This window comes from Engraulis encrasicolus, chromosome 14, assembly GCF_034702125.1.
Source record: "Engraulis encrasicolus isolate BLACKSEA-1 chromosome 14, IST_EnEncr_1.0, whole genome shotgun sequence".
Taxonomy (NCBI): domain Eukaryota; kingdom Metazoa; phylum Chordata; class Actinopteri; order Clupeiformes; family Engraulidae; genus Engraulis; species Engraulis encrasicolus.
Window position 1 is genome coordinate 49,547,047 of NC_085870.1, and position 22,500 is coordinate 49,569,546.

Sequence of the window (22,500 nt, forward strand, 5' to 3'; positions counted from 1 at the left end):
GGCAGGGCAGAGCTCAGCTGTCGCTGTAGCAGGTCCCTCTCGTGCAGCGCGTCCTGCAGCCTGGTCTGTGATTGGATGAGCGTCTCCTGGGTCTCGCGCAGAGAGTCCAGGAGCTTGTCGCGCTCGTCCAGCATGTTCACCATCAGCTGCTCGAAATTGGCCTCCGCGTCGCCATCCGCGCCGTTCTGCGCGCCGCGCTGCGACGTCGCGCCCACGGAGTCACCCTCGCTGATGGTCGGCATCACCTCGCACATCATCTTCGCTCACGCTCTACTTGAAACCGGGTGGGCGCGCGAAATAGTCGAGGCTCGTTCTTGATTGTTGTTGTTATAATTCCTTTATTCCTGCTACCGGCAAATGTCGGCTCGGCGCGCGCTAAAACAACCTCTCCAGATCGGAATAAAAGGGGCCACCTCGCGTGCTTCTTGCTTGCTTGCTAGTTCGAGATTAGGTTACCTGGGAGATGTAGAGATTGACAGTCCAGCGGTTCTAAACTTCACAGTAATTCCATTTCCAGCCGCACAGGGCTTGGCTATACTGTCGCTGCAGGTGACCGTGCCTACGGGCAGTCGGTGTTTTTATTTTTACATATTTGGAAGAAGACCGGCTTGATTGTTGACCTCGCTTGTTATTCCATAAGTGTCGTCTTTCGCCCTCTGACACTCCTCCGCCCAACGTCCATACACACACACCTCAGTTCCAGGCGCAATGGGCTTGACAGATCCTCCAGAGGGGAGCAAACGTGCTCTCGCCGGCAGAAAAGGGCGTAATATTCCAATCAATACCTACCGAAATCTCGGCGACAAGCTTAGCTGGAACACCCACCAGTTGCAAATAACCTTTCTGGCTAACGAAACCGCTAAACGCGCGTCTGTCGCATCTCCTCCGAAGCCGTGTGCCATGCCCCTTTCCTCTCTCTCTCTATCTGCCTCCACCGCGACCAGCCCCACCACTCCTCCCTCTCTCAGCACTCTCTCATGCCAGCCCTTTGCTGCTGTCACTATCCGCTACGCCGACAGTACAACTGCTAGTGCTATCTACTAAACAATTTATGCATAATTTGCCAACAGTGACGTAGCCGGTCTAAATTTAACTGGCACACGAGCGTGTTCTACCTCTCCCGATGGCGCGCGGACTTGGACAACCGCTGGACGTGGACTCTCGGAGGGCTCTCGTCTCGTGGCTGCGTCTTCGGTTCGGTCGGCCGCGCGCTCCCTCCCATCAGCACCACCGGAGCAGCTACATGACAGTCATGCTCCAGTCCGCACTCTCTCTCTCCCTCTCCTTCAGAACAGAAATGGAATGGGCTGGAAAACATGCCATGCGCAGCGCCCTCTGCTGTCCGAGGCGCAGTGTAGAAATTGTAGCCCACCACTCTTTAGACCTACTGTGCGTGTTTAATATTCCTTCCGCCAAAAAGTAGGCTATATTCATCTCATGTAGTTTAGGCTACGCTGCACACACACAGTGGCATTAACTGGTCAAAAATAGCACAGTGTGGGACTACAGCAGCATTTGCATGTAGTGACTCAGCACACTGCTTCTATGGGCCTACATAAAATAGACAGTGGTGCGCACATAGCAGGGCGGGAGAGGAGGACCAAGCTGGAAACACCAAACCTTAACTGGCATCCCCACTTTCTTCTGATCCTTATTCTACATGCATATTTTGGAGGAGTTATTGTTCTGTTATTACTGAGTACTTACTCAATTGTCCTCTGTTGACAGGTCATTTTGGTGAGTCAGGGTTGTTCAAGCAGATATGCCAAAGGTAAAGGTAAAAGTAAAAAAAGGGACGTTTCCTTCCAGTACAAACTTATCTGAGTAGCCTACAGTAGACCCGTAATAGCTTACTGTCTTACACTGGTTGGATCATGTTTGGTTGGTCCTTAGGTTTTCAGCGTTTTTCCGTAACAGTCTCTCTCGGTGTAGCAACTGCATAACTGCAGAATCGTTCACACCAGTCACCACCAATGTTTTATTAGGCCTACCAGAGGTGTCAAATTAAATAAAAGTAAAAGTTTTTGTGGTGTAGGCCTAATTACAACACTAGCACATTGCATTACATATCTGTTACACCGATTAGCCTACTCCGAAATGATCCAATAAGGCCTAGGGTACTACTAGTGGTAGTAGCCTACTACTACTACTACTACTACTACTATTAATATAATAATAATAATAATAATAATAATAATAATAATAATAATAATAATAATAATAATATGTAGGCCTATGCATTGATTGGCCAATATTTAATCTAGCCCCATAGGCCTATTGGTCTAGCCCCATATTTAATTTATGAAAACAGTGGCATATTAATTCCACCACTGTGAGTAGAGCAAAGTTGCATAAAATAGAAGTAGAGTAAGCTACTCTTACAGATGTAAAACATAGGCGACTGGTATTTATGGCTTCAACTTTGTAGCCTATAAAGCGCCTATAGTGTTGTAATTATATACAACTCTTGAGTAGAGACATTTTTCTTAATCTCACTGTCGCCTCTCACAGCGCCCTGTGCACGCGCCTCTCTCTCACCTTGTATGTCATAGCTGGTGTGCACAGGGTTACTAAAATAACTTCAGTGACGTAATGTTTTCATTTTCAATATACATCCAACACAATTTATTTCACCGTAAACTAATGTGATATGAAAACGAGTGCATTTTCATTGGTGGAGCTGTATCATGTCTAAATTTCCATCCAATCAGGCGCTCCATCGATGAGCCATGTTGATTTGAAAATGCGGCTGGGGTTATCGCGATACTGTACGAGACGTTTCGTCAGTTCCATGATGGCTGAAGATCCTGGAGGAGCCTATTTCAATTTCTCTTTTCTTTTTCTCCTTTTCTCACCCTCTCTTCCTGTCCTAGAGACATGGCAGGGTACACAGAATCGCTAAGCGGCCCCAGACCCGTGTTGCCGTCATGCCCAAGAAAGGGAACCGAAAACGGCTGAAATTTAGGCCGGGGGATGTGTGCTCGGAGTCAGGTACGTAGGCTCGGCTAGCCTGTATTTTGAACTGCAGTGACGCACGGCAGACATGGAACAGCCGAGCCGGGCCGCCCTTTTGGGCGACTGGTGGGGAACGAACGTTCCAAAGTCCAGCAATGAAGCGCTGCGCACCGGGCAGTCATCTAGACGTCAGTCGATGAGTGTTTTATGTTGGTCACTATTCCAATATGCATGTACTATTATGTAATGTGGCATGCTATTGGGGATTGTGTTTTTACAGTGACTGTGGCGGACTATGCCAACGCTGATCCGGCTGTCGTGAAGTCCGGACGGCTGAAGAAGGCTGTCGCAAATGCTATTGAAAAAGAAGGTAAGGGCAGGGCGGGACAGGGCTAGTTCTTGTGTACACAAAGCCATTGGCATGGTTAGTAGGCCAAGGTTAATGTTCTTGGCATCTCCCCATAGACATGCTGTCTCCACCTACTTGGCACAACATTAATGAATGAATGAATGAATGAATGATTGGACTATGCAAAAGACAAAATGCATTATTGATTAAAACACATCTGTGGATAAATAAATGAGTCAGTGAATGCACACACAAACAAGCGTCAGTAATCAATCCCAACAGATATTTACATCAGAATGGAAATATTGGCATGGGCTAGTATGGCGTATGTTGATTATTACATGGTTATTAACATGGTGAAATATTAAAATGCAAGCAGGGCATTTGGCCCAGGGCCCAGGGGCCCTCCTGTATTGTTGTGTGTGTAATATGTTAATAACGAGTGTGTGTGTTGCTGTGTGGTTTGAATACATCTGCGGACCCGATTCAAGAGTTGTTGTTGTCAGCAGATGTGTGTGTGTGTGTGTAATTGATGCCAATTAGCAGAGTTTGGTGTAGAGCGTTAGTAAACCTCCCTCCCGAAGCCTTATAGTACAGTAACGGTAACGGTATCGTGCTATGTGCCATGCCCGAACTGAAGCATTGACTGGTAGGTGGCAGGTTCGAGCCCAGAGTGGCAAACTAGCGTAGATCACCTCAGTTACACACGTGTGTGTGTGTGTGTGTGTGTGTGTGTGTGTGTGTGTGTGTGTGTGTGTGTGTGTGTGCGTGTGTGTGTGTGTGTTGCAGTGAAGTTGCTGTGTGGTTTGGAGGCGTCTACGGGCCCGGTTCAGGAGGTGTTGTCTTCGGCGGAGAGTGTGTGTGTGAGCGGTGGCGAGAGAGACAGCAGTGAGGAAGTGGAACCAGAAGAGGGCGACGGAGACCCCAAAAACACACGCAAGAAGAAGACCAAGAGACGCAAAGGTAGGCAAACACACACACACACACACACACACACACACACACACACACACACACACACACACACACACACACACACACACACACACACACACACACGTTCACAGCTAAATAAGAGATCTGTAGAGCACACGCAGGAAGAAGACCAACAGGCGCAAAGGTGCACACACACACACACAAAAGAAATGATGAATTACACAATGTGGAACTCATGGATTTACAAAATGTGGAACTTGAGGACTGCCCGCAAGAAAATTTCTAGAGCAATCAGAGATGTTCACCTAGTCCCCTAGCCAATCAGTGATGGCCAACTGCTCCCCTGGCCAATTAGCGATGTCCACCTGCTCCCATGGCCAATCAGAGTTAGAACCTGCTGCCCTGGCCCATGCTAGGGACATGTAATGTGTTTATAACATGTTTATTAAAAGGGGAAAGAACATATGGTTCCACATGGATGTCTTTTTCTCTTATTTCTTATTTATTTTCAGTGCTCTAGACTTTCGTTGCAACATCCTTCGAATCTTGTCGAAATGTTAGTCTCATACACTGAAAATAAATAAGAACGGAAAGAAACATCCATGTGGCACCAGATTCAGATTTTTGTCCCTTTTTAATTCACGCCTTGTCCTGCACTGGTTGCAGCGGATTGTCACTTAAAAGCGTAGAGGGCGTGTTTGTTCTCATGCCCCCTGCCGATGAACCACAGACACCACAGGTGGACAGGCAGGCAGGAAGGCGAGCAGTCATGCAGGCAGGCAGGCAGGCAGGCAGGCAGGCAAACAGACAGACAGATGGACGGACAGACAGACAGACAGACAGACAGACAGACAGACAGACAGACAAACAGGCACATAAGCAGAGAGGCAGGCAGGCAGACAGTCATTGCAAAGTTTGACCAGGGAGTAACAAGATCAATGAAGATGGACAGACATCTGACTGCTGGGTTATTTCACGTGAAATCAGACACTTTGGGACCCGACCGACACAGATTTCAATCATACTTGGTGTGCCTGTTTAGTAGCAAGGTAGCACCCCAGAACTGTATTTGTGTGAATCTGACACCAATATTAAGGGAGAAACAGACTAGGAAAGGTTTACATGTGAGGGTAGGACACTAAACATTCAGCCTTGATTATATCAGTCAGTGTAAGTCACAAAATGATGTCTGAGGTGTTATATGAAAGCTCTTTTCTGGCTCTACAAATTACACAAGCAGCATGGAATACAGCAACCCTCAGAATATGAATTATGATGCATTGAAAATTAAAAATTGAATATCAAAAACATATATTTTTAAATGGCCAGTTCCTTGTCTAAACGTAGCCTGCAGTGTCATGAACAACACCTGAAATGCTGGTGTTTGGTTCTTTATTTGTTTATTCGTTTATTCGAGATAATGGGACTTACAAATATGGCATCATACAGATCACCTAGTAATAATATGGTAATACAATAGTAATATCACATGACAGGATGTCCATCGGAATATGTGAAGGATGGAGATGGTCCATGAGGATGCAGGAAGTTTAGTTTCACCTCTCCAGTGCTTGTCATACATTCCTCAACACGTGCTAGCCACTACTTGACATCATATACAGCTACAACATACCCTTTGATGCTTGAACATTTTTAAAAAATCCTTTACTGAGCTTATTCTTTCAACCCTGCCTTCTCTGAATGCTGAAAATGGTCTAGCTTCCACTGTGTCCATTGACAATGGGCAGAAGCTGTGTAGTTTTTGAGTACATGGAATAGGGACCGACGAGAGTGCAGGGCCCACCTGGAAAATGCCCGTTATGCCAGATGGCCAGTCCAGTCCTGTCCCTGACACTACTCAATTACTATTTTATTACAACTCATTTCAACCTTTATGTCCCATTATCTCTGAAATGAATAAAGAACCAAACACCCCATTTTCAGGTGTTGTTTATGACCTTACAGGCTATGTTTAGACACGAAACCGGTCATTTAAAAATATAAGTTTTTTTATATTCAATTTTAAAAATTTCAGCATATCATAATTCATATTCTGAAGGTTGTTGTATTCCATTCTGTTTGTTTAATTTGTAGAGCCAGAAAAGAGCTTTCAAACAACACCTCAGACATCTTTATGTGACCTACACTGGCTGATATAATCAATGCTGAATGTATAGTGCTCTACCCTCATATGTAAACCTTTGATGGTCTGTTTTCCCCTTAATATTGGTGTCAGATTCACACATGCAGTTCTGGGCTGCTACCTTGCTGCTAAACAGGCACACCAAGTATGATTGAAATCTGTGTCGGTCGGGTCCCAAAGTGTCTGATTTCACGTGAAATGACCCAAGGGTGGGATTCGAACATGCAACCCTGTGATCTTAAGACCACCTCCCTAACTATTAGGCCTCAGCAGTCCTTCAATAGCAAGGGTGGGGAACCTTTGTTTCGAGGGCCGTTGAGCAGCCCTTGAGGCCATCTTATCCGGACCCCGATGTAATTTTTATGTCATGCAGTTTCACATGAAATTGTTTTGTAGAGAAATCTTAGAAATTACACTTGCAATACAATTCTGTTATATTTTTAGGGGACCCAGTCAAGGTGTGGTCTGTTGTTCAATATAGGCCTAAAGTGCTGGGGGAAATCCTGGTTTGTGTAAATGATACGGCCCTTGAAGGATTTTATTACATTTTAAGTGGCCCTGGAATTAAAATGGTTCCCCACCCCTATTCTAAAGCCGGAATTCTTAACCATAGGGCCGCGGCCCGAAGCTGGGCCGTGCTCAGAAACCTGAGGAGCCGCGGAAAAGTTTCAACCTCGCGCTTGTGAGGGGCTGTGCAACTGCGTACATTATCAAATAAAGATGCTGAAGACGTCGTCAAAGATGGCAATACACTTAGCAGTAGGTCTACACGAATGGAGGATTAAAAAATTACCAAGCGGTAATTTGCTGACGTCTTCTCTCATCACGTCTAGTTACAAGATAAGCGATTGCAACGTTACTCAAAATAATTCTGTTTACTGTCAAAGCAAAACCGTTAGCTATGTGTCCCCCAAAATACATTTATTTAAAGAATGTTGCATGATATTAGGCTACAAGGCTTTCCGTTTTTGACACCCTGCCATAAGGCTGAGGAATTGCGTCGCATCTGCACATCACTGAGTAAACGCGTCTTGAATCAACGCGGTCTGCAGATTCATCACAAATAGCAAACAGAGCTGTCACAAATGTCAGAGAAGCATTCAAATGTCTGAATGGCTGTAGCTTGATGCATTGTGAGTGGATTGGGTTTATCATTGAATATAGAAGAGTGAGCACAATTAATACAGTTTTTCCATTTCAAAATGCATTAATAGGCCTATAGCTTCCTGGATGGCCTGCTATTTTTTTAACAGGATAAAATTATTTTAGTAACTATAATATAATATAATATAATATAATATAATATAATATAATATAATATAATATAATAACATGGGCCTTTTTTATTTGTATATATATAAAATACGTGTGGGCATGTGCAATATTAAATGGGCCCCGGACCACTCTGCACTGAAAAAAATGGGCCTCAACATCAAAAAGGTTAAGAGTCCCTGTGTAGTACATTAAACTGCATCAGTAAGCCACCATCTTGTGCTGCATGTGAAGGCCACTAACGACTTAACGAGCTGGAATTCCAACTTCAGGAGCCGCTGTAATTGAATTTTAGATGAGGGCTGGAAGTTCGCTCGTTACACAATGCGGTTTCTATATCTGTGGCCTGCATCCTTGCAATGAATCTGATACAACAAGGCCAAAGATGGAAGATATTCCCCACTACAAACTACACAGTTTCTATATCTGATATAACAAGGCCAAAGATGCAAGATATTCCCCACTACAAACTACACAGTTTCTATATATGTGGGGCGCAGCACTGCATGCAGCCATCCTTCCAATTAAACTGATAACAAGGATGGAGGATATTCCTCACGATAAACAATACAAACTATACGGTTATATAATGTATACATCTGTGGGCTGCAGCATGGGATGCAGGACCCCTTCTGAAGAATCTGATACAGCAATTGTATAGATAGTGCAATATCCCTCATGACAAAACATTTTGGGATTGCATAAGGGCTATGAGCGAATCACACGTGAACCACTGATTTCCACCCACAGGCATACATTAAGATGATAAAGAGATGACTGAAAGAAATGACTTAAAGAGAAAACCCTCATGTCTGTTGTGTCAACACAGAAGTGTGTCATTTCACTTTTCCACAATCTAACTATGAAGGCATTAAACCAGCACAATGAAAACACACGTGCATCGCCTACATCACTGCATTTAGAGTCATTTCACACAGAATTAAGTCCAGAGCAGTCAGGTTGTTTTACAGAATTAGCATGAATTATCGTAGCACACTATACATGGGTTCTACATTTTTGTTTTCCCCTGGTTGCGCGAACCTTGCTGCTTACAACTCAACCTCTGATTGTTGGAAACCGCTGTCAGTCAAAAAATCAGAAGGTTGGCTGCCAGTGTCTTACCCCTTCTCATAACATCATGTTTAAAAACACTGCGAATCCATGTATACACTTTGGTAAAGCCTTCTGACATTCCTCGCCAGATTGGCACGATACAAGTCAAATTACCTTGGTCTTAGCCAATCAGGTAGTCCCATTACATCAGGAGGGGACAATCGCCAGGAGGGGACAATCTGGTCATATTCATTTTTAGCGGCCTCATTTTAGCCAATGAGGTAGTCCTGTTACCGTTTTAACATCCTGGGAGTAGCCAATGACTACAAGTCCCATGATGCAACAGGGCATGGGTGCTTCCTGTGATGTCATGGCTGCTTCCTGTGATGGCCTCATGGCATCTTCAGGTCCGGCTCCTGCTTATCTCTGTAATGTATGTTTTTGTCTCTAGCTGATGCCATGTAAGGAATCTCTAACCAAGATATCAGGCTACACAAATAGCAACGTGTGTGTGTATGTGTGAAGCTGGTTAGTATGGTGTCAATGCACTTGCTGTTGCTAACCCATGTAACTATTGCTACTAGTTGTTGAGTGTGAAAGCTAATGTGTGTGTGTTTGTGTGTGTGTGTTCCAGAAAGCATTGACTGTCAGGATGGTGACGACTACCCTATTGATATCTGGCTGGTGCTCTCTGGGTACATCCGTCCGGAAGACGTGTGTAAATTCGCTCTGATCTGCAGGAACGCATGGACAGTCACCTGCACTGCAGCGTTCTGGACACGCCTCTACCGCAGGTAAGTGTGTGTGTGTGTGTGTGTGTGTGTGTGTGTGTGTGTGTGTGTGTGTGTGTGTGTGTGTGTGTGTGTGTGTGTGTGTGTGTGTGTCAGCGGCATTGTTATGGCATTTGTATTGCTAACACTAATATGCTAATGGTTAAAGAAGTGTATAATTGTGTGTGTGTGTGTGTGTATGTGTGTGTGTGTGTGTGTGTGTGTGTGTGTGTGTGTGTGTGTGTGTGTGTGTGTGTGTGTGTGTGTGTGTGTGTGTGTGTGTGTGTGTGTGTTCTGCAGGCACTACAGTCTGGATGCGGAGCTGCCTGTGCGTCTGCAGCCTGATTCCTTGTCCAGCATGAGGTGTCTCCGCGCGTGTGTGATCCGCTCCCTGTTCCACCTGTATGAGCCCTTTAGTGCGCGCATCTCCACCTGTCCTCCCTTACCTGACGCTACGCCTAACACTCTACTGAACGCCAGGGTAAGGCACAGTCACACACACACACACACACACACACACACACACACACACACACACACACACACTCTCTCACTCTCTCTCTCTCTCTCTCTCTCTCTCTCTCTCTCTCTCTCTCTCTCTCTCTCTCTCTCTCTCTCTCTCTCTCTCTCTCTGTCTCTCTCTCTCTCTATCTGTTCCACCTGGAAGAGCCCTTTAGTATGCGCATATCCACCTGTCCTCCCTTACCTGACGCACACGCTTAATAGACTATTGAACGCCAAGGTAATACACCACACACACACTGAAAATTAAATGTTTCGCCTGAACCAGTACCGTGTTTGTGAAGAATGCAACTGGCAGAGGGGCATGCATAGCAGTGTGGAGAGGTAATGAATTTTATGACCAAAAGTATCGTGGTTGTGCATAGAATACATGGTGACTTTTTAATTACTGGGAAAAACTAGAAATGGATTTGGACTTGAGTTGGTTTTGGTACGACTTGGACTTGGACTTGGACTTGACTTGGTCAAATGTGTGTTAACTTGTTACTTGACTCGGACTTGATTAGAAGGGCTTGAGACTTGTTACTTGTTACTTGCAAATGAGTGACTTAGTCCCATCTCTGCATGTCAGTATGAGCTTGGGTCTCGTGCTCCAAGCCTCCAGTAAGCTCCATTCACACAGTGTGCCGGGCGGCCCATCTCAAAAATAGGACACAGTCCTGCTTTTTATAAAATTATAATTTTTTAAGGCAACTGGTACGATATGTAGGTCTTTCACGTGAGTCCACCTCAGAGAAGTACAGAAATACCTTGAGAATCTTGCCACAGAAATACCTTGACGATCTAGCAACAGCAATACCTTGAAGATATAGCAACAGAAATACCTTGAAGATATGGCAACAGAAAGCATCATGAGAGCAACACGAGATTCAGCCTGGTAGCTTTTTTGCTTATTGTCCTTTAGGTGACACTGGTGAAAGCATGACGTTAACATGTTGGTAGATATCAATAAAACATGGGAGTGCTGTGCCCCCCACATACAGTATGGGCTTGCATGCCCACGGGGACACGGGTTCGAGTCCAGACTGGGTCATATCTCAATATGACTCTATATCTCTCTCCCATTCTTTTCCTGTCTCCATCTCCGACTGTCCTGTCTAATAAATGTCTAATATGTCCAAAAAACAATAATAACAAAACATAGCAATAGAACACAAGGGAACATTCCTGCATCGTTATGGTTATGCAAAATATTCCTGTATGTATAATAATATCTTGACTCCTGGGTGGAACCTTGTGTTCCTGAGAGCTCCATGTACGGTAACTATGGCAACGTTGCGGTGAGAAGGATGGCCCAGACTGCTCCCATTAGCGGTCCGTTGCCATGGGATACATGTGATGTGCGTATGCAAGGTGCCACGTGTAGCCAACGGCTTGCCCCAATCCACATTGCATTGCCTTTCTCATAAATAAACCATACTTGCTACCTGCGTCAACTGCTTTGATGGTTGTGACGCGGTTACCCATTGGCACCCAGGTAAGATGCTAACAGGCTGGCAGCAATGCTTTAGACCTGTTCAGTGCCCCCTAAACGCACATACAGTACAAAGCCAGTCAGCACTCTGGCCCGCCCACAAAACTGCATGTTTTCCCTTCCAAATGCTCCACCGGCTGGGCGTGCGGTGCCAATCACTGTCAGTCATTAGACATATTGATTTACTACATACAGCAGGTGGAGCAAACGTGTGGGAAAACGAGCAGTGTCATGGGCGGGCCCAGAGTTGCCGACTGGGTCTATTGGTGACGGGCCTATGTGAGGTTCTCTGATGCCACACAGTGTGAATTTCGCCCGCTGTACTGTAGGGTGATATGTCTTCATCATAGTTATAAAGGCCGGGGGACATGGACATGCTTGCTGCAGGATACGAGTGCGTTGCCATGCAAATTTTATGACAATAAAATGGCGAGTGGTTGAGCGCCAGGCACAACATACACACACATGCGGACGGTACAATAAGTGACAAAAGCACATGGGGCGATCTTCTGAACTTCCATGGTGAGGTCACGGTAGAATCAAACCATGTTGGAATATATGGGCGTAGTTATGGGAAAATATGGGCATAATTAACACAAGCAAGGCGGATGGCCGCCTTCATGCATGTTCTTAAGTATTGTGTGCGTGTGCGTGTGCGTGTGCGTGTGTGTGTGCGTGTGCGTGTGCGTGTGCGTGTGCGTGTGCGTGTGCGTGTGCGTGTGCGTGTGCGTGTGCGTGTGCGTGTGCGTGTGCGTGTGCGTGTGCGTGTGCGTGTGCGTGTGCGTGTGCGTGTGCGTGTGCGTGTGCGTGTGCGTGTGCGTGTGCGTGTGTGTGTGTCCTCTCTCCACAGTGCATGCTGTTCTGGGTTAAAGAGGTGTCTGGGTCCAGGCCTGAGAATCTCTGGCAGTTCAACTTCAAATTTGAGATGCACGTAAGTCACAGTACACCTTAACATTTTACAAATAAATCTGACAGAGTGTTTTATTGACTATAAAGGCAATGGATTAAGCACATTGGATGACTGTAATGCACCTTTTCAATCTCTCTCTTTACCCTTTCCTCTCATCTCTTGTCCTCTCTCCCCCGCTCCGCTCTTCTCCTCTCCTCTACTCTCTTTACCTCTGCCCTCTCATCGCCTCTCTTCCCCTCTATTCTCTTCTCCTATCGTCTCCTCTCCTCTCCTCTCTCCTCCCCTACTCTTCCTTTTCTCTACTCCTCTCCTGTCCACTCATCTATTTCTCTCTTCTCCTCCCCTCTTTCTCCTCTTCTCTCCTACTCTCTCCCCTCCATTCCTCTCCACTCCTCTCGGCACCAAAGAGTAATGTAGAGTGCTCTGTCCTGCTACAGAGACTGTAGACTAACCCAGCCTCTCTCTCTCTCTCTCTCTCTCTCTCTCTCTCTCTCTCTCTCTCTCTCTCTCTTCTCTCTCTCTCTCTCTCTCTCTCTCTCTCTCTCTCTCTCTCTCTGTGTGTCTCTCTGTATTTCTCTCCTCTAGGCTCCTAAGAGTAAGAGTAATGTGGATCGTTCTTTGCAGCTTCCAAAGCGCTATAGAGATGTGCACACTAACCCCGACTCCAATTGCTACCTGCTGCAAGTCAACACTCTCCACTTTATATACATACCACACGTCATCATGGGCATGACACTATCACTGGTGAGTTTTACACACACACACACACACACACACACACACACACACACACACACACACACACACACACACACACACACACACTCCAACCGTATCTCACTCATTTCGTGAAGTATTCCCGAAAACAATAGATTAATTTTCGTGGTGCATTCACGTTATTGCCCGTTTTTCGTGGTAGGGCAACGAAACGCTGCCTATTCACTTGAATTGCCCGACTGTTGCCTAGCGACCCACTAGTTTGATGCCCTTTCGGTAGCCTACCGTCACATGGTAGTCAAACATTTCAAACAAGCAATTTAGGGTTAGGTTTAGGGTCAAGGTTAGGGTTAAGGTTAGGGTTAGGGTTAGGTTTAGGGTTAAGTAGGGTTAAGGTTTAGGTTTAGGTTTAGGTTTAGGTTTAGGTTTAGGGGACATAAGGCCTAAGTACCGAAAGGGCGTCGAATTAGTGAGTGTCGAGTGTATCAGCAGTGTTCTGTCAGCACCCCCTCCCCGCCCCTGCAGACGCTTGGATAACCATAGCAGCAGTGGGGCAATTCAAGTGAATAGGCAGCGTTTCGTTGCCCTACCACGAAAAACGGGCAATAACGTGAATGCACCACGAAAATTAATCTATTTTTTTCGTGAAGACTTTACGAAAGGCGTGAGATAGGGCTCCACACACACACACACACACACACACACTTTCAGTTGACTGTGACTTGCAAAATATGGCTTTAGCCAACAACAAAAAGTCATTAGATGCCTATCAACCTTACCTCTCTCTCTCTTCCTTTCTTTTTTCTTTCTTTCTTTGCCTGACTCTCATTTTCTCTGTCCTCCACTCCATCAGATGGCGATCAACGTGAGTACAGATATGCGTCACCACCGCGTGCGTCTGCAGTTCCAGGACTCCCCGCTGCTGCGTGGCCAGAGGCGCAGGGCCGAGCCCGGCCTGCAGGTGGCGCTGGACCCCGTACACAGCGTGCGACTCATGGACTGGTGGCACCCCCAGTACCCCACCTCAGCATGAGGGGCCTAGGCCTAATTATCCAGAGTACCCCTCTTCAGCCTAATGGAACTACACCAGTCTTTATACCCGCCAGTACCCCGCCTCAGCCTGAAGACCACAGCCCCCTCCATGCCACTCTCTTGCCCCTTAGACCCCCTTCTGTTGCCCCGTGGGCCCCCACTTTGCCCATCTCCTCTCCCCATGGTACCACAGCTGGTGGCACCCCCCAGTCAGTACACCACCTCTCAGCTCTACTGCGGCCCCTTTATCTAGCATTTGACCCTTGACCCTTTATTTAGCCCTGTCCTCTTGGCACAGTGTCTGATGACAGTGTTGTGGACGGGTGGCACCATCTTGACCATCTTTCTTGCCCTCTGTAACCCACTTTTACAAACACTTTTCCCTCGTTGTCATCCCGTTCTTGACTCTTGCACTGATTTCATCCCCTTTAGACCCCCTCAATACCAGCGCCACATCATGTTGGCATGCGTTCAGTTAACTATATAGTTATGCGTTCAGTTAGGCTGTATAGCCCAGTTTTACAGTTTCACCCGACTCTTGGTCCAAATTGGCACGGTCTCTTTACAAGTGAAGATTTTCTTGCACACCTCCTTGGTCAGGTGCGTAGGAGTGGAACCCCAAAGTCACCAACGTTAGATCAAAGAAAGCTCCCGCACACTGTTCACATTTGCATGGTTTAATGCAACGTTTCGGTCTACTGACCTTCTTCAAGCAGGTCAGTAGACCGAAACGTTGCATTAAACCATGCAAATGTGAACAGTGTGCGGGAGCTTTCTTTGATCTAACGCTCTCTTTACAGCCAACTAATGCCACAGCACAGCAACAACAGTCCAGCTGTACCTCTATACCCAACCAACATGGCCGTAGTAGTGTGCCCCATTTGCCCTCTCTATACCCAACCAACATGGCAGTGGTGTGCTCCATTTGCCCTACTGCTCACCTACTGCTGAGCCACCCTCTAGCCAACATGGCAGTAGGAGGCCCTGTTTGCCCTCAGCCTCAGCTGTGTTGTCATCCACAACCACGGCAACAGCAACAGCAGCAGCTGCACATAGCTATGTATAGTAGTGTCTGCCTTGTTTTCCCACTCATGCCATCCAGTATAACCCCCGGCACGGCACGTTTCCCTGACGTGTGTGAGCGCCAAAGATGTCTGCATGGTGTCAGTCTGCTACCTCACTCTCCCTTGCCCACTTGCTGCAGTAGCATCTCAATGGTACAGCAGTAGCCTATTATAGTCCATAGGTTCAAGAGTTTGTTGTCATTGTCATTGGCAGCGAAACACTCAGTAGGAGTAGTAGTAGTAGTAGCAGCAGCAGCAGGTTTCCAAGTAAAGTGCATAAAAGAGGTAAAAGTGACACCAGTGCTTGAGTGAGTGAGCTTTAGCATGTAGCGTAGATGTGATGCCTAGCTAGAGTGTGAAGCATTAGTTGGCAGTGAAGGTAGCTGTAGGTAGAGCAGTGCTATGCTAACAGAGGGATAGCTAACCGCTACACGGCTTTGTATACACTTAACTGTACCTCAAGTGTTGCTAACGCTAGACCTATAATACAGCAGACATACAGTATAGTTGGTGTGCCTGGGCATGATGTGTGTCTAGAGTGTTGTAAACTTTGTGTACGTGAGTCTGGAGTACACACTGGCACACGCTTATTTAAGCACATCGTGTTAGTCTGAAGGATGCTAGAGTTCATATAGATTTCATAAACCTGTTGTCCGAGCTTCAAAGCTTGAGCGTTTTCTTCACCGTATCCGTTATATCTGTTATGAGTGGTGTTCTCCTTTCAGAATCTGTAGGTAATATACACTTCTTTAGTTGTGCTTCAGTTTTGTAGCTGGACACTTTTTAGGATTTTTTAGACACTCAGACATGTGTTTATGTAGGAGATCTATAGATCAGGACTTGAAAGCAATGTTGACAACCAGTTAGCAACTTACTAGGTTTCCAATTGGAAATTGCATCGCAACCAAGTAAGTTGCTAAATTAGTTACCTACTGTACCTACCTGGTTCAGATCACACACTAGCTAGACAACATAGAGGAGGCACTCTGGATGGCGTTTCGCAACAGCTTCGTTGCTAACTAAGTTAGCAACTTACTTGGTCGAAATGCTATTTTCCATCGCTATTGCTTTCGATAAACGCACCACTAAACCAGATGTTTATCCTCCTACTACTCTCAAACCCCTGTCTATCCCCGGCCCCCCGGCCCCCCTCCCTCCAGTTTACAACTAAGGTGCTGGTTACAGGTATACATGCGGATATTTTAAAACATGATGTGTGGATAAAAGTTAAACGTGTCGGGTGTGTGGAAGCCGCTAGTTACTGATCCCACTCTTTTGAACTTTGACCCTTACCCTCAACTAGGGCTGGGAATCATCCCTGATGTCCTGGCTCTGGTCCCCAGGTCCTGCTGTTCTGATTTCTCATGGAAGTTATATATTGCCCTGAATGGAAGGCATATTCTCCTGAATGTAAACTGCGACAAATTTAAACCCTTGTTTTGGGGAGGAACGTTGTCCACTGTCAACCACTGAGATGAACAAGACAAGACAGACAGAACTGAATGACTGATTTGGTCACTTTCAAGAAGAAAAGGAGCCAAAGCAAAAACAATGCAGCTTACAATCACAATCACAATTAATATTACGGCTCCAAATATTCTACATCCTTTTGGCTTTTGTTTTGCTTTGATTTTTTTCCTGCTCCGACCACCCAACTGCTTCACCAGGGACAAACAACCACTAGTCCTCGCTCCGACAGAAACGGGGACTGTGTGCGTATGTGTGTGTGCGCGCATGCAGCCTTTCCCTTGTCTGAGATGATGGATCGTCTGGGTTGGAATTCCAAGATGATGGTACAGTTACAAGCCGGTTAGCGGTAAATCGGCTAATAGTTGAGCCTCAAGTCCTAATTTCCTGTACTGAAATGACACCAGCAGGCTGTGTATTAGCAGGTTTACCACTTTCTGGAGGTGGATGTAGCCAGGCCACTCCCCTGTTACCTGTAACCATCTCAAAGTGTTTTATTTTATTTAATTGTTTGGTAACACTTTATTTTAGGGATACATCTATTAGCACTAATACATACATTGTGCCTGTATAAGTAACTTATAAGGCATGTACAAACCAAAATCAAACATTTGTTAGGCATGTATTCGCAAATGTCTTATTCATGCACAATAAGGGATTTATTACCAATTTAACCTTAGTAAGGACCTAGTAGGCCTTAGCGTTTGCTTAGTACATGCCTTACAAGTTACTTATGCAGGCATTAACATTGTATGTAATAGTGCTAATAGATGTATCCCTAAAATAAAGTGTTAGCAATTGTTTTATTTAAAGCTGTTCAAATGATGCTGTGCAGATACACACACACACACATACACAGACTGAAGAACATGTATGAAGGTGAGCATCAGCCTTGCTTGTGTTAATTATGGCCATGTGAGATGATTACTGATTATTAAATCACGATGGAGCTAGAGCTGGAAGCTCTAGTTACTCCTCATTGCTTCCCTACAGTCCCACAGCATAAGAACTCATGTGTGTTCCATTCCATAAGTACTGTAAGGGTCCATTCCATTATCCAAGCTCCTGTCTTCGAGTTGTGTTGGTGGCCTGGCGCCTCGCTGACGCCCCGCCTCTGTGGAGAAAACTACGTGTATAAAGCTTCCCCTCCCCACTGTCAGCCTAGGCACAACAACTCTCGGGGGACATTTCCCCGTTCAACATTCAGATTGCAAATGAGAAAATGACATTTGAATTGCAAGCTATTACGTATATTGTTAACGACTTTATCATGAGGCCACAAGCCCAAGGGAGGATGGGAGTTTGGATAATGGAGTGTACCCTAAGTGTATCCGTGTCCAGTGTTGGCCTCTTGCCTGCGTGTTGTTCTTTGGGCATTACTACTCTGGTCTGAATTAAAGTCACAGAGTAAAGAACTGTCCTGCCTACTCTTTTAACACCTTCACATTACATTAAATCACATCACACTTCACTGGCGCTTTTATCTAGAGCAATGTGGGGTTAGGTGCCTTGCTTAAGGGCACTTCAGTCATGGATGCAAGTGTAGGGAGTAGAGGTAAGGATGGGATTCAAACCTGCAACCCTCTGATCTTAAGACCACCTCCCTAACCATTAGCTGGCGTGCCCGGCACGGCTGACCCCCAGGCCTGTACGGAGGTGGCACTGCTTTGCTAATAGTATGGGGATTGAAAAAATGATGCTGTGCTGCATCCGAAAAAGGACTGTACAAGGCAGGGGAGGGGAACCTATATTTGACGGCCCTGAGGCCTTCGTATCCAGCCTTAAATATAGGCCTGAAATGCAGGGGGAAATCCTGATTTGTGTTAATAGAAATGGATTCCCACAAGAATGCACACACACACACACACACACACACACCAGGTTGAAGGCCTTGATAAAGCTGTGGTTTTACTATAAATGAAATATAAATAAGACATAAGAAACATACATACAGAAATTGTAATCCACATACAAGTACAGTATATACCATACAATATAGGCCGGAGGGGGAGATGAAGATAGCTGGCAGCAGAAATGATCTGGTGGCAGATGAAGCATGAACAACAGACATATTTCAGGTGGGAACATACGGTAGCTTAGTACCTGTTCTAGAGTAACCATGGGATATGTGAATGCCTACAGCAGACGCAAAGAGAGTATGCATTAACCCAGACATGAAGACACAATCACCTACAGTGACTGTTCCTGTGTAGCATGTGGAATATGAGAAGGAGCATGGCTCCTGTAACCTCTTCAGAGGTCGAATGATACTAAGAATTTGGACTTCTTCACTGACCTAAGTCATTTTTCTGGTAGGCCTATTTGTACTCAAGTAAAAATAAATATGCATTGCATTTGGCAGACGCTTTTTAACCAAAGAGACTTACAACCGAGGACGTAATCATAGCCAATATGACTAGCTTATACGAAGTGCACAGGAAATATACAGAACAACAATTAAAATGGCATACTTTTACTTTTAAACCTTTACATTTTATAAGTATTTGTACTTATAAACCGCCATATAAACGCTCAATCTGGTACCAGTGATGGGTGTCATAAGAACCCGGGAATATCATTCTCTTTAGGCCTATCTATTCTATAGTGTTTGGGTGTTATTTTCTTTGTGTAAGAGTATGCCCCTGTGAAATTCATGTGGCTACCCCATTGCCCCCCCAATAATACATGTCTGGTTCCGCCACTGCCAGTGACCTGTGGCCCAGCCCTATATGCACATCGGAGCACAGCTGGGTGGCTGGCCAGTGGGGATGTCCAGTTGCTGGGGTCCCCTAGCACAAGTGTTCCCACATTTTCCCATGACAAGGCCCCCATATACCAATATTTTCCAGCCAGCAAGGGCCCCCTTACTCGTGCCATACTATTTTTTTTCCTGTGCACCGCCTTTCACAATCACTTTATTCCTTAATTTATGATGGTTTGCTTTTCTTTTCTTGCCAACCTGCAAAGGCCCCCCTAGCACCCCTTCGTGTACCCCAAGGGGTCCCTGGCCCCCACTTTGAAAACCACCACCCTAGCAACACACACTGGGGACAGGAGCAGAAATTCACCAACCAAGTGTACAGGTCAGAAAGAAGGGAGCAGTAGGGGGGGACAGGTTAGCCTGGTTTTACCAGACCACATGAATTACCTCAGTGAATATTCTGGCCTGTCGGGCTGGGGACAGGTAGCCCACCAACAACCGGGTGATGTATGGGCTGGCTGGCTGCTGAGAAGCAGTGGAATCTTACCAGAGGGGTGAATTGTTAATGGCCTACCGGACTCTACTAGGAACCACAGTTCTTAACAGGGATTGTTGTAATAGTGCGTTCCACATGCAACCGGCCTGGACTTTGTCATAGACCAGCCTCTCACCCCAGCCCTTACTACAATATGGGCTCAGTGTACACTACAAAGGATGTGCCGTTGGGCTGCCGCATCGAAATTGTGGGCTAGTCTCTAAGGGAGATTTGGAAACAAACAGGCAAAAAAAATATCAACCCCTGAGGACTGTAGGCCTATGCCCTGTAGCCTATGCTAGATTAGGCTACCAGTCCAGACCAACCATAACCTGTCTGTGAACTATCCTCAATACTTTGTTAATAAGTCTCCTGGGACTGGGAAACATAACTGTATTGATTGAATCATCAGTTAAAACGTTGAATACCTGATGTTATCAACATTCTTCAGGCTGTGATTTGTGTACATTTTGAGATTGCATCTGTCCAAGGATCATAATGACAAAAAAAATAAGGATCCTCGGTTGAAACCACCGAGGCGATGTCCAAGCAGCCGACAGTGCCTTCCTGTGGTAGATTAGTGTAATTACCAATTTCACTTGAGAAATGCGCCTGCCGTGGAAACGCACACAAATTCTGCGAAGGGGCCGGAGAGAGAGAGAGAGATGACTGGTAATCTGAGCCGAGGGAATCCTTCAGGTGTACCCGCCAACATCAGCCCTTCACATACATCATTACTGGCTCTTCAACCTTAGCGTGCTACACTCTATGGAATGGAATTGACTCCTGGTGACAGCACTGGTCAGCTCCTGTAAATGACTTTAAGAAAGTAGTCAGGAATCCAAAGTATGGCGTTACAAGTACAGGATTGCTGTCACGCGTGGCGCAGGCCTGTGCGTAATTTACAGTATTAAGTTGTCAAATTTCCCTGATCAGTCAGCAGTGTCTCACATGAGTTCTGCAACAATGGGTCATTAGATAATTGTTTCATATCCTGTACACACATGAACTCATTTTCATGGACGTCTGCGCTCAGAAATGTTGGCCAGAGACTATTTTGGCAGAAAAAAAATCAGTAGGCCTACTGAAGTACCAGCATCAACTATTGTGCGAGGTAGAACTACAGTACCCAAGAGTCCACTGTCAGCTGCCATTGGTGGCCGGTGTGTCACATGACGTGCCTCGTCAGCTGTCATTGGTGGCCGGAGCTGTCACAAGTGCATACAGGTGACTGGCGTGCGGGCAACGCTTGTCGCTGGCACATCACGCTGAGCTGAAAGAAAACAAATAGTTAGTGCAGTTAGTGCGAGGGGGGAGTGACGGAGCGCAGTATACCAACAACTCACCAAAGACATCGCTTCGCTCGGTTCTGGTGAAATAACTATTTTTGGGAGCGACCAAGTGCTTGCTGGTGCGACAAGACTACAGAAAACCTCTGTCACAGTCGCGCGTCTCTGGATCCTGTTCGCAACTGTGTACTTTCTGACCTTCAGCTGGTAAGTGATACAGCATGCTCGCCTTCATTCCCCCCTTGTTCCCAAATAAGTTCAGCGCCGTGTAGTGTAACACTCCAGACACTTCTACCGACGCATGTACTTCTCTGAAACACTTTCAAGTTTTACTTTGGAACTCTAAATACCACTGTGCGCCTCTGGATTAGTTCTCGTGAGGAGAAAGGCGTGAACTTGGGAAGCGCAAAAAAAAAAAAGATATTGCATCCAAACGTAGGCCTAAAGTGTGTTCCAGACTAGGGATTATAGGCTACTTTTGATCCAAGCGTTGGGACGATTGTTATTTTGTATCACTTTTATCTGTCAACGTTTTTTTTTAGCAAGTGTATCATTTCAGTTTCTTTCTGGTGCACGTTTGCATGAGTGTCTGTGCGCCACAGCTGCCCGTGACTCCCGTGGTCTGCGTGAACTTGACTTGGGCTCCAGTGCGGCGGTGATTGTTTTGGTGTTGTTAGAGTTTGCAGAGGAGCGAGCTCGCGGGTGGCGTAGATCAGCGCCAGTAATGATAGAACCCCGAGCTGTAGATATGTGGCTATGTTTAACCGGCTGTCTACGGGACCGGGATAAGGCCTTATGTAACGTGAACTTTGCTGGAAAGCTCGCGGCAGGAACCAAATAGAAGCGAGAGGGAAGTCAGACGGACCAATGGCTGGCCGCGTCACCCCTTTATACGGCGAGCTATCGCGTCCCTATTTACACATTGGTCGTATTTATAGGCGCGGGGTTATTTTTAACGTGCTTCAGCATGGTCGTTTGTTGGAATGACTTCATCGCGCTCTCGAGGGCTCGCGAGCTGTTCCCGGTCAGGGGGGGTATGGTCCCGCGCGCGCGTCCTCGTGCCCCTCGCTGTGGGCTACGGTGCGCCTCGCTAGCGCTCCTCTCCTCACCACACCCCCCCCCCCCCCCCGCGCGTGCCGCGCATTTTGCATGCGAACACACACACACACACACACACACACACACACACACACACACACACACACACACACACACACACACACACACACACACACACACACACACACACACAGAGTCAAAATAAACTATAGCCTATCGCCACCACCCGAGTCACCATTCCTGGGACATCTG

At 46.2% G+C, this 22,500-nt stretch overlaps 3 protein-coding genes across 3 annotated transcripts in view; 2 read left to right on the forward strand and 1 right to left on the reverse strand.

The window, feature by feature from the left end:
- ppfia4 (PTPRF interacting protein alpha 4) overlaps positions 1-854 on the reverse strand; it is a 147,773-nt gene extending 146,919 nt beyond the window's left edge. Inside the window, exon 1 of the mRNA XM_063216602.1 lies at positions 1-854. This exon is cut by the window's left edge and continues 4 nt beyond it. Within this exon, the coding sequence (XP_063072672.1) occupies positions 1-257 (257 nt within the window). The 5' untranslated portion in view covers positions 258-854.
- A 1,947-nt stretch (positions 855-2,801) lies between these two features.
- tmem183a (transmembrane protein 183A) lies at positions 2,802-17,115 on the forward strand. The gene is made up of 9 exons (XM_063216040.1): positions 2,802-2,991; positions 3,236-3,325; positions 4,094-4,267; positions 9,343-9,502; positions 9,779-9,959; positions 12,325-12,405; positions 12,970-13,128; positions 13,955-14,701; positions 14,934-17,115. The coding sequence occupies exons 1-8, from the start codon at positions 2,928-2,930 to the stop codon at positions 14,132-14,134; spliced, it is 1,089 nt and encodes a 362-aa protein (XP_063072110.1). The 5' UTR covers positions 2,802-2,927; the 3' UTR covers positions 14,135-14,701; positions 14,934-17,115.
- Positions 17,116-20,540: 3,425 nt separating this feature from the next.
- tfeb (transcription factor EB) overlaps positions 20,541-22,500 on the forward strand; it is an 89,554-nt gene continuing 87,594 nt past the window's right edge. Inside the window, exon 1 of the mRNA XM_063216706.1 lies at positions 20,541-21,396. The gene's annotated coding sequence lies outside the window, so the exon portion shown is untranslated. The remainder of the gene's footprint in view (positions 21,397-22,500) is intronic.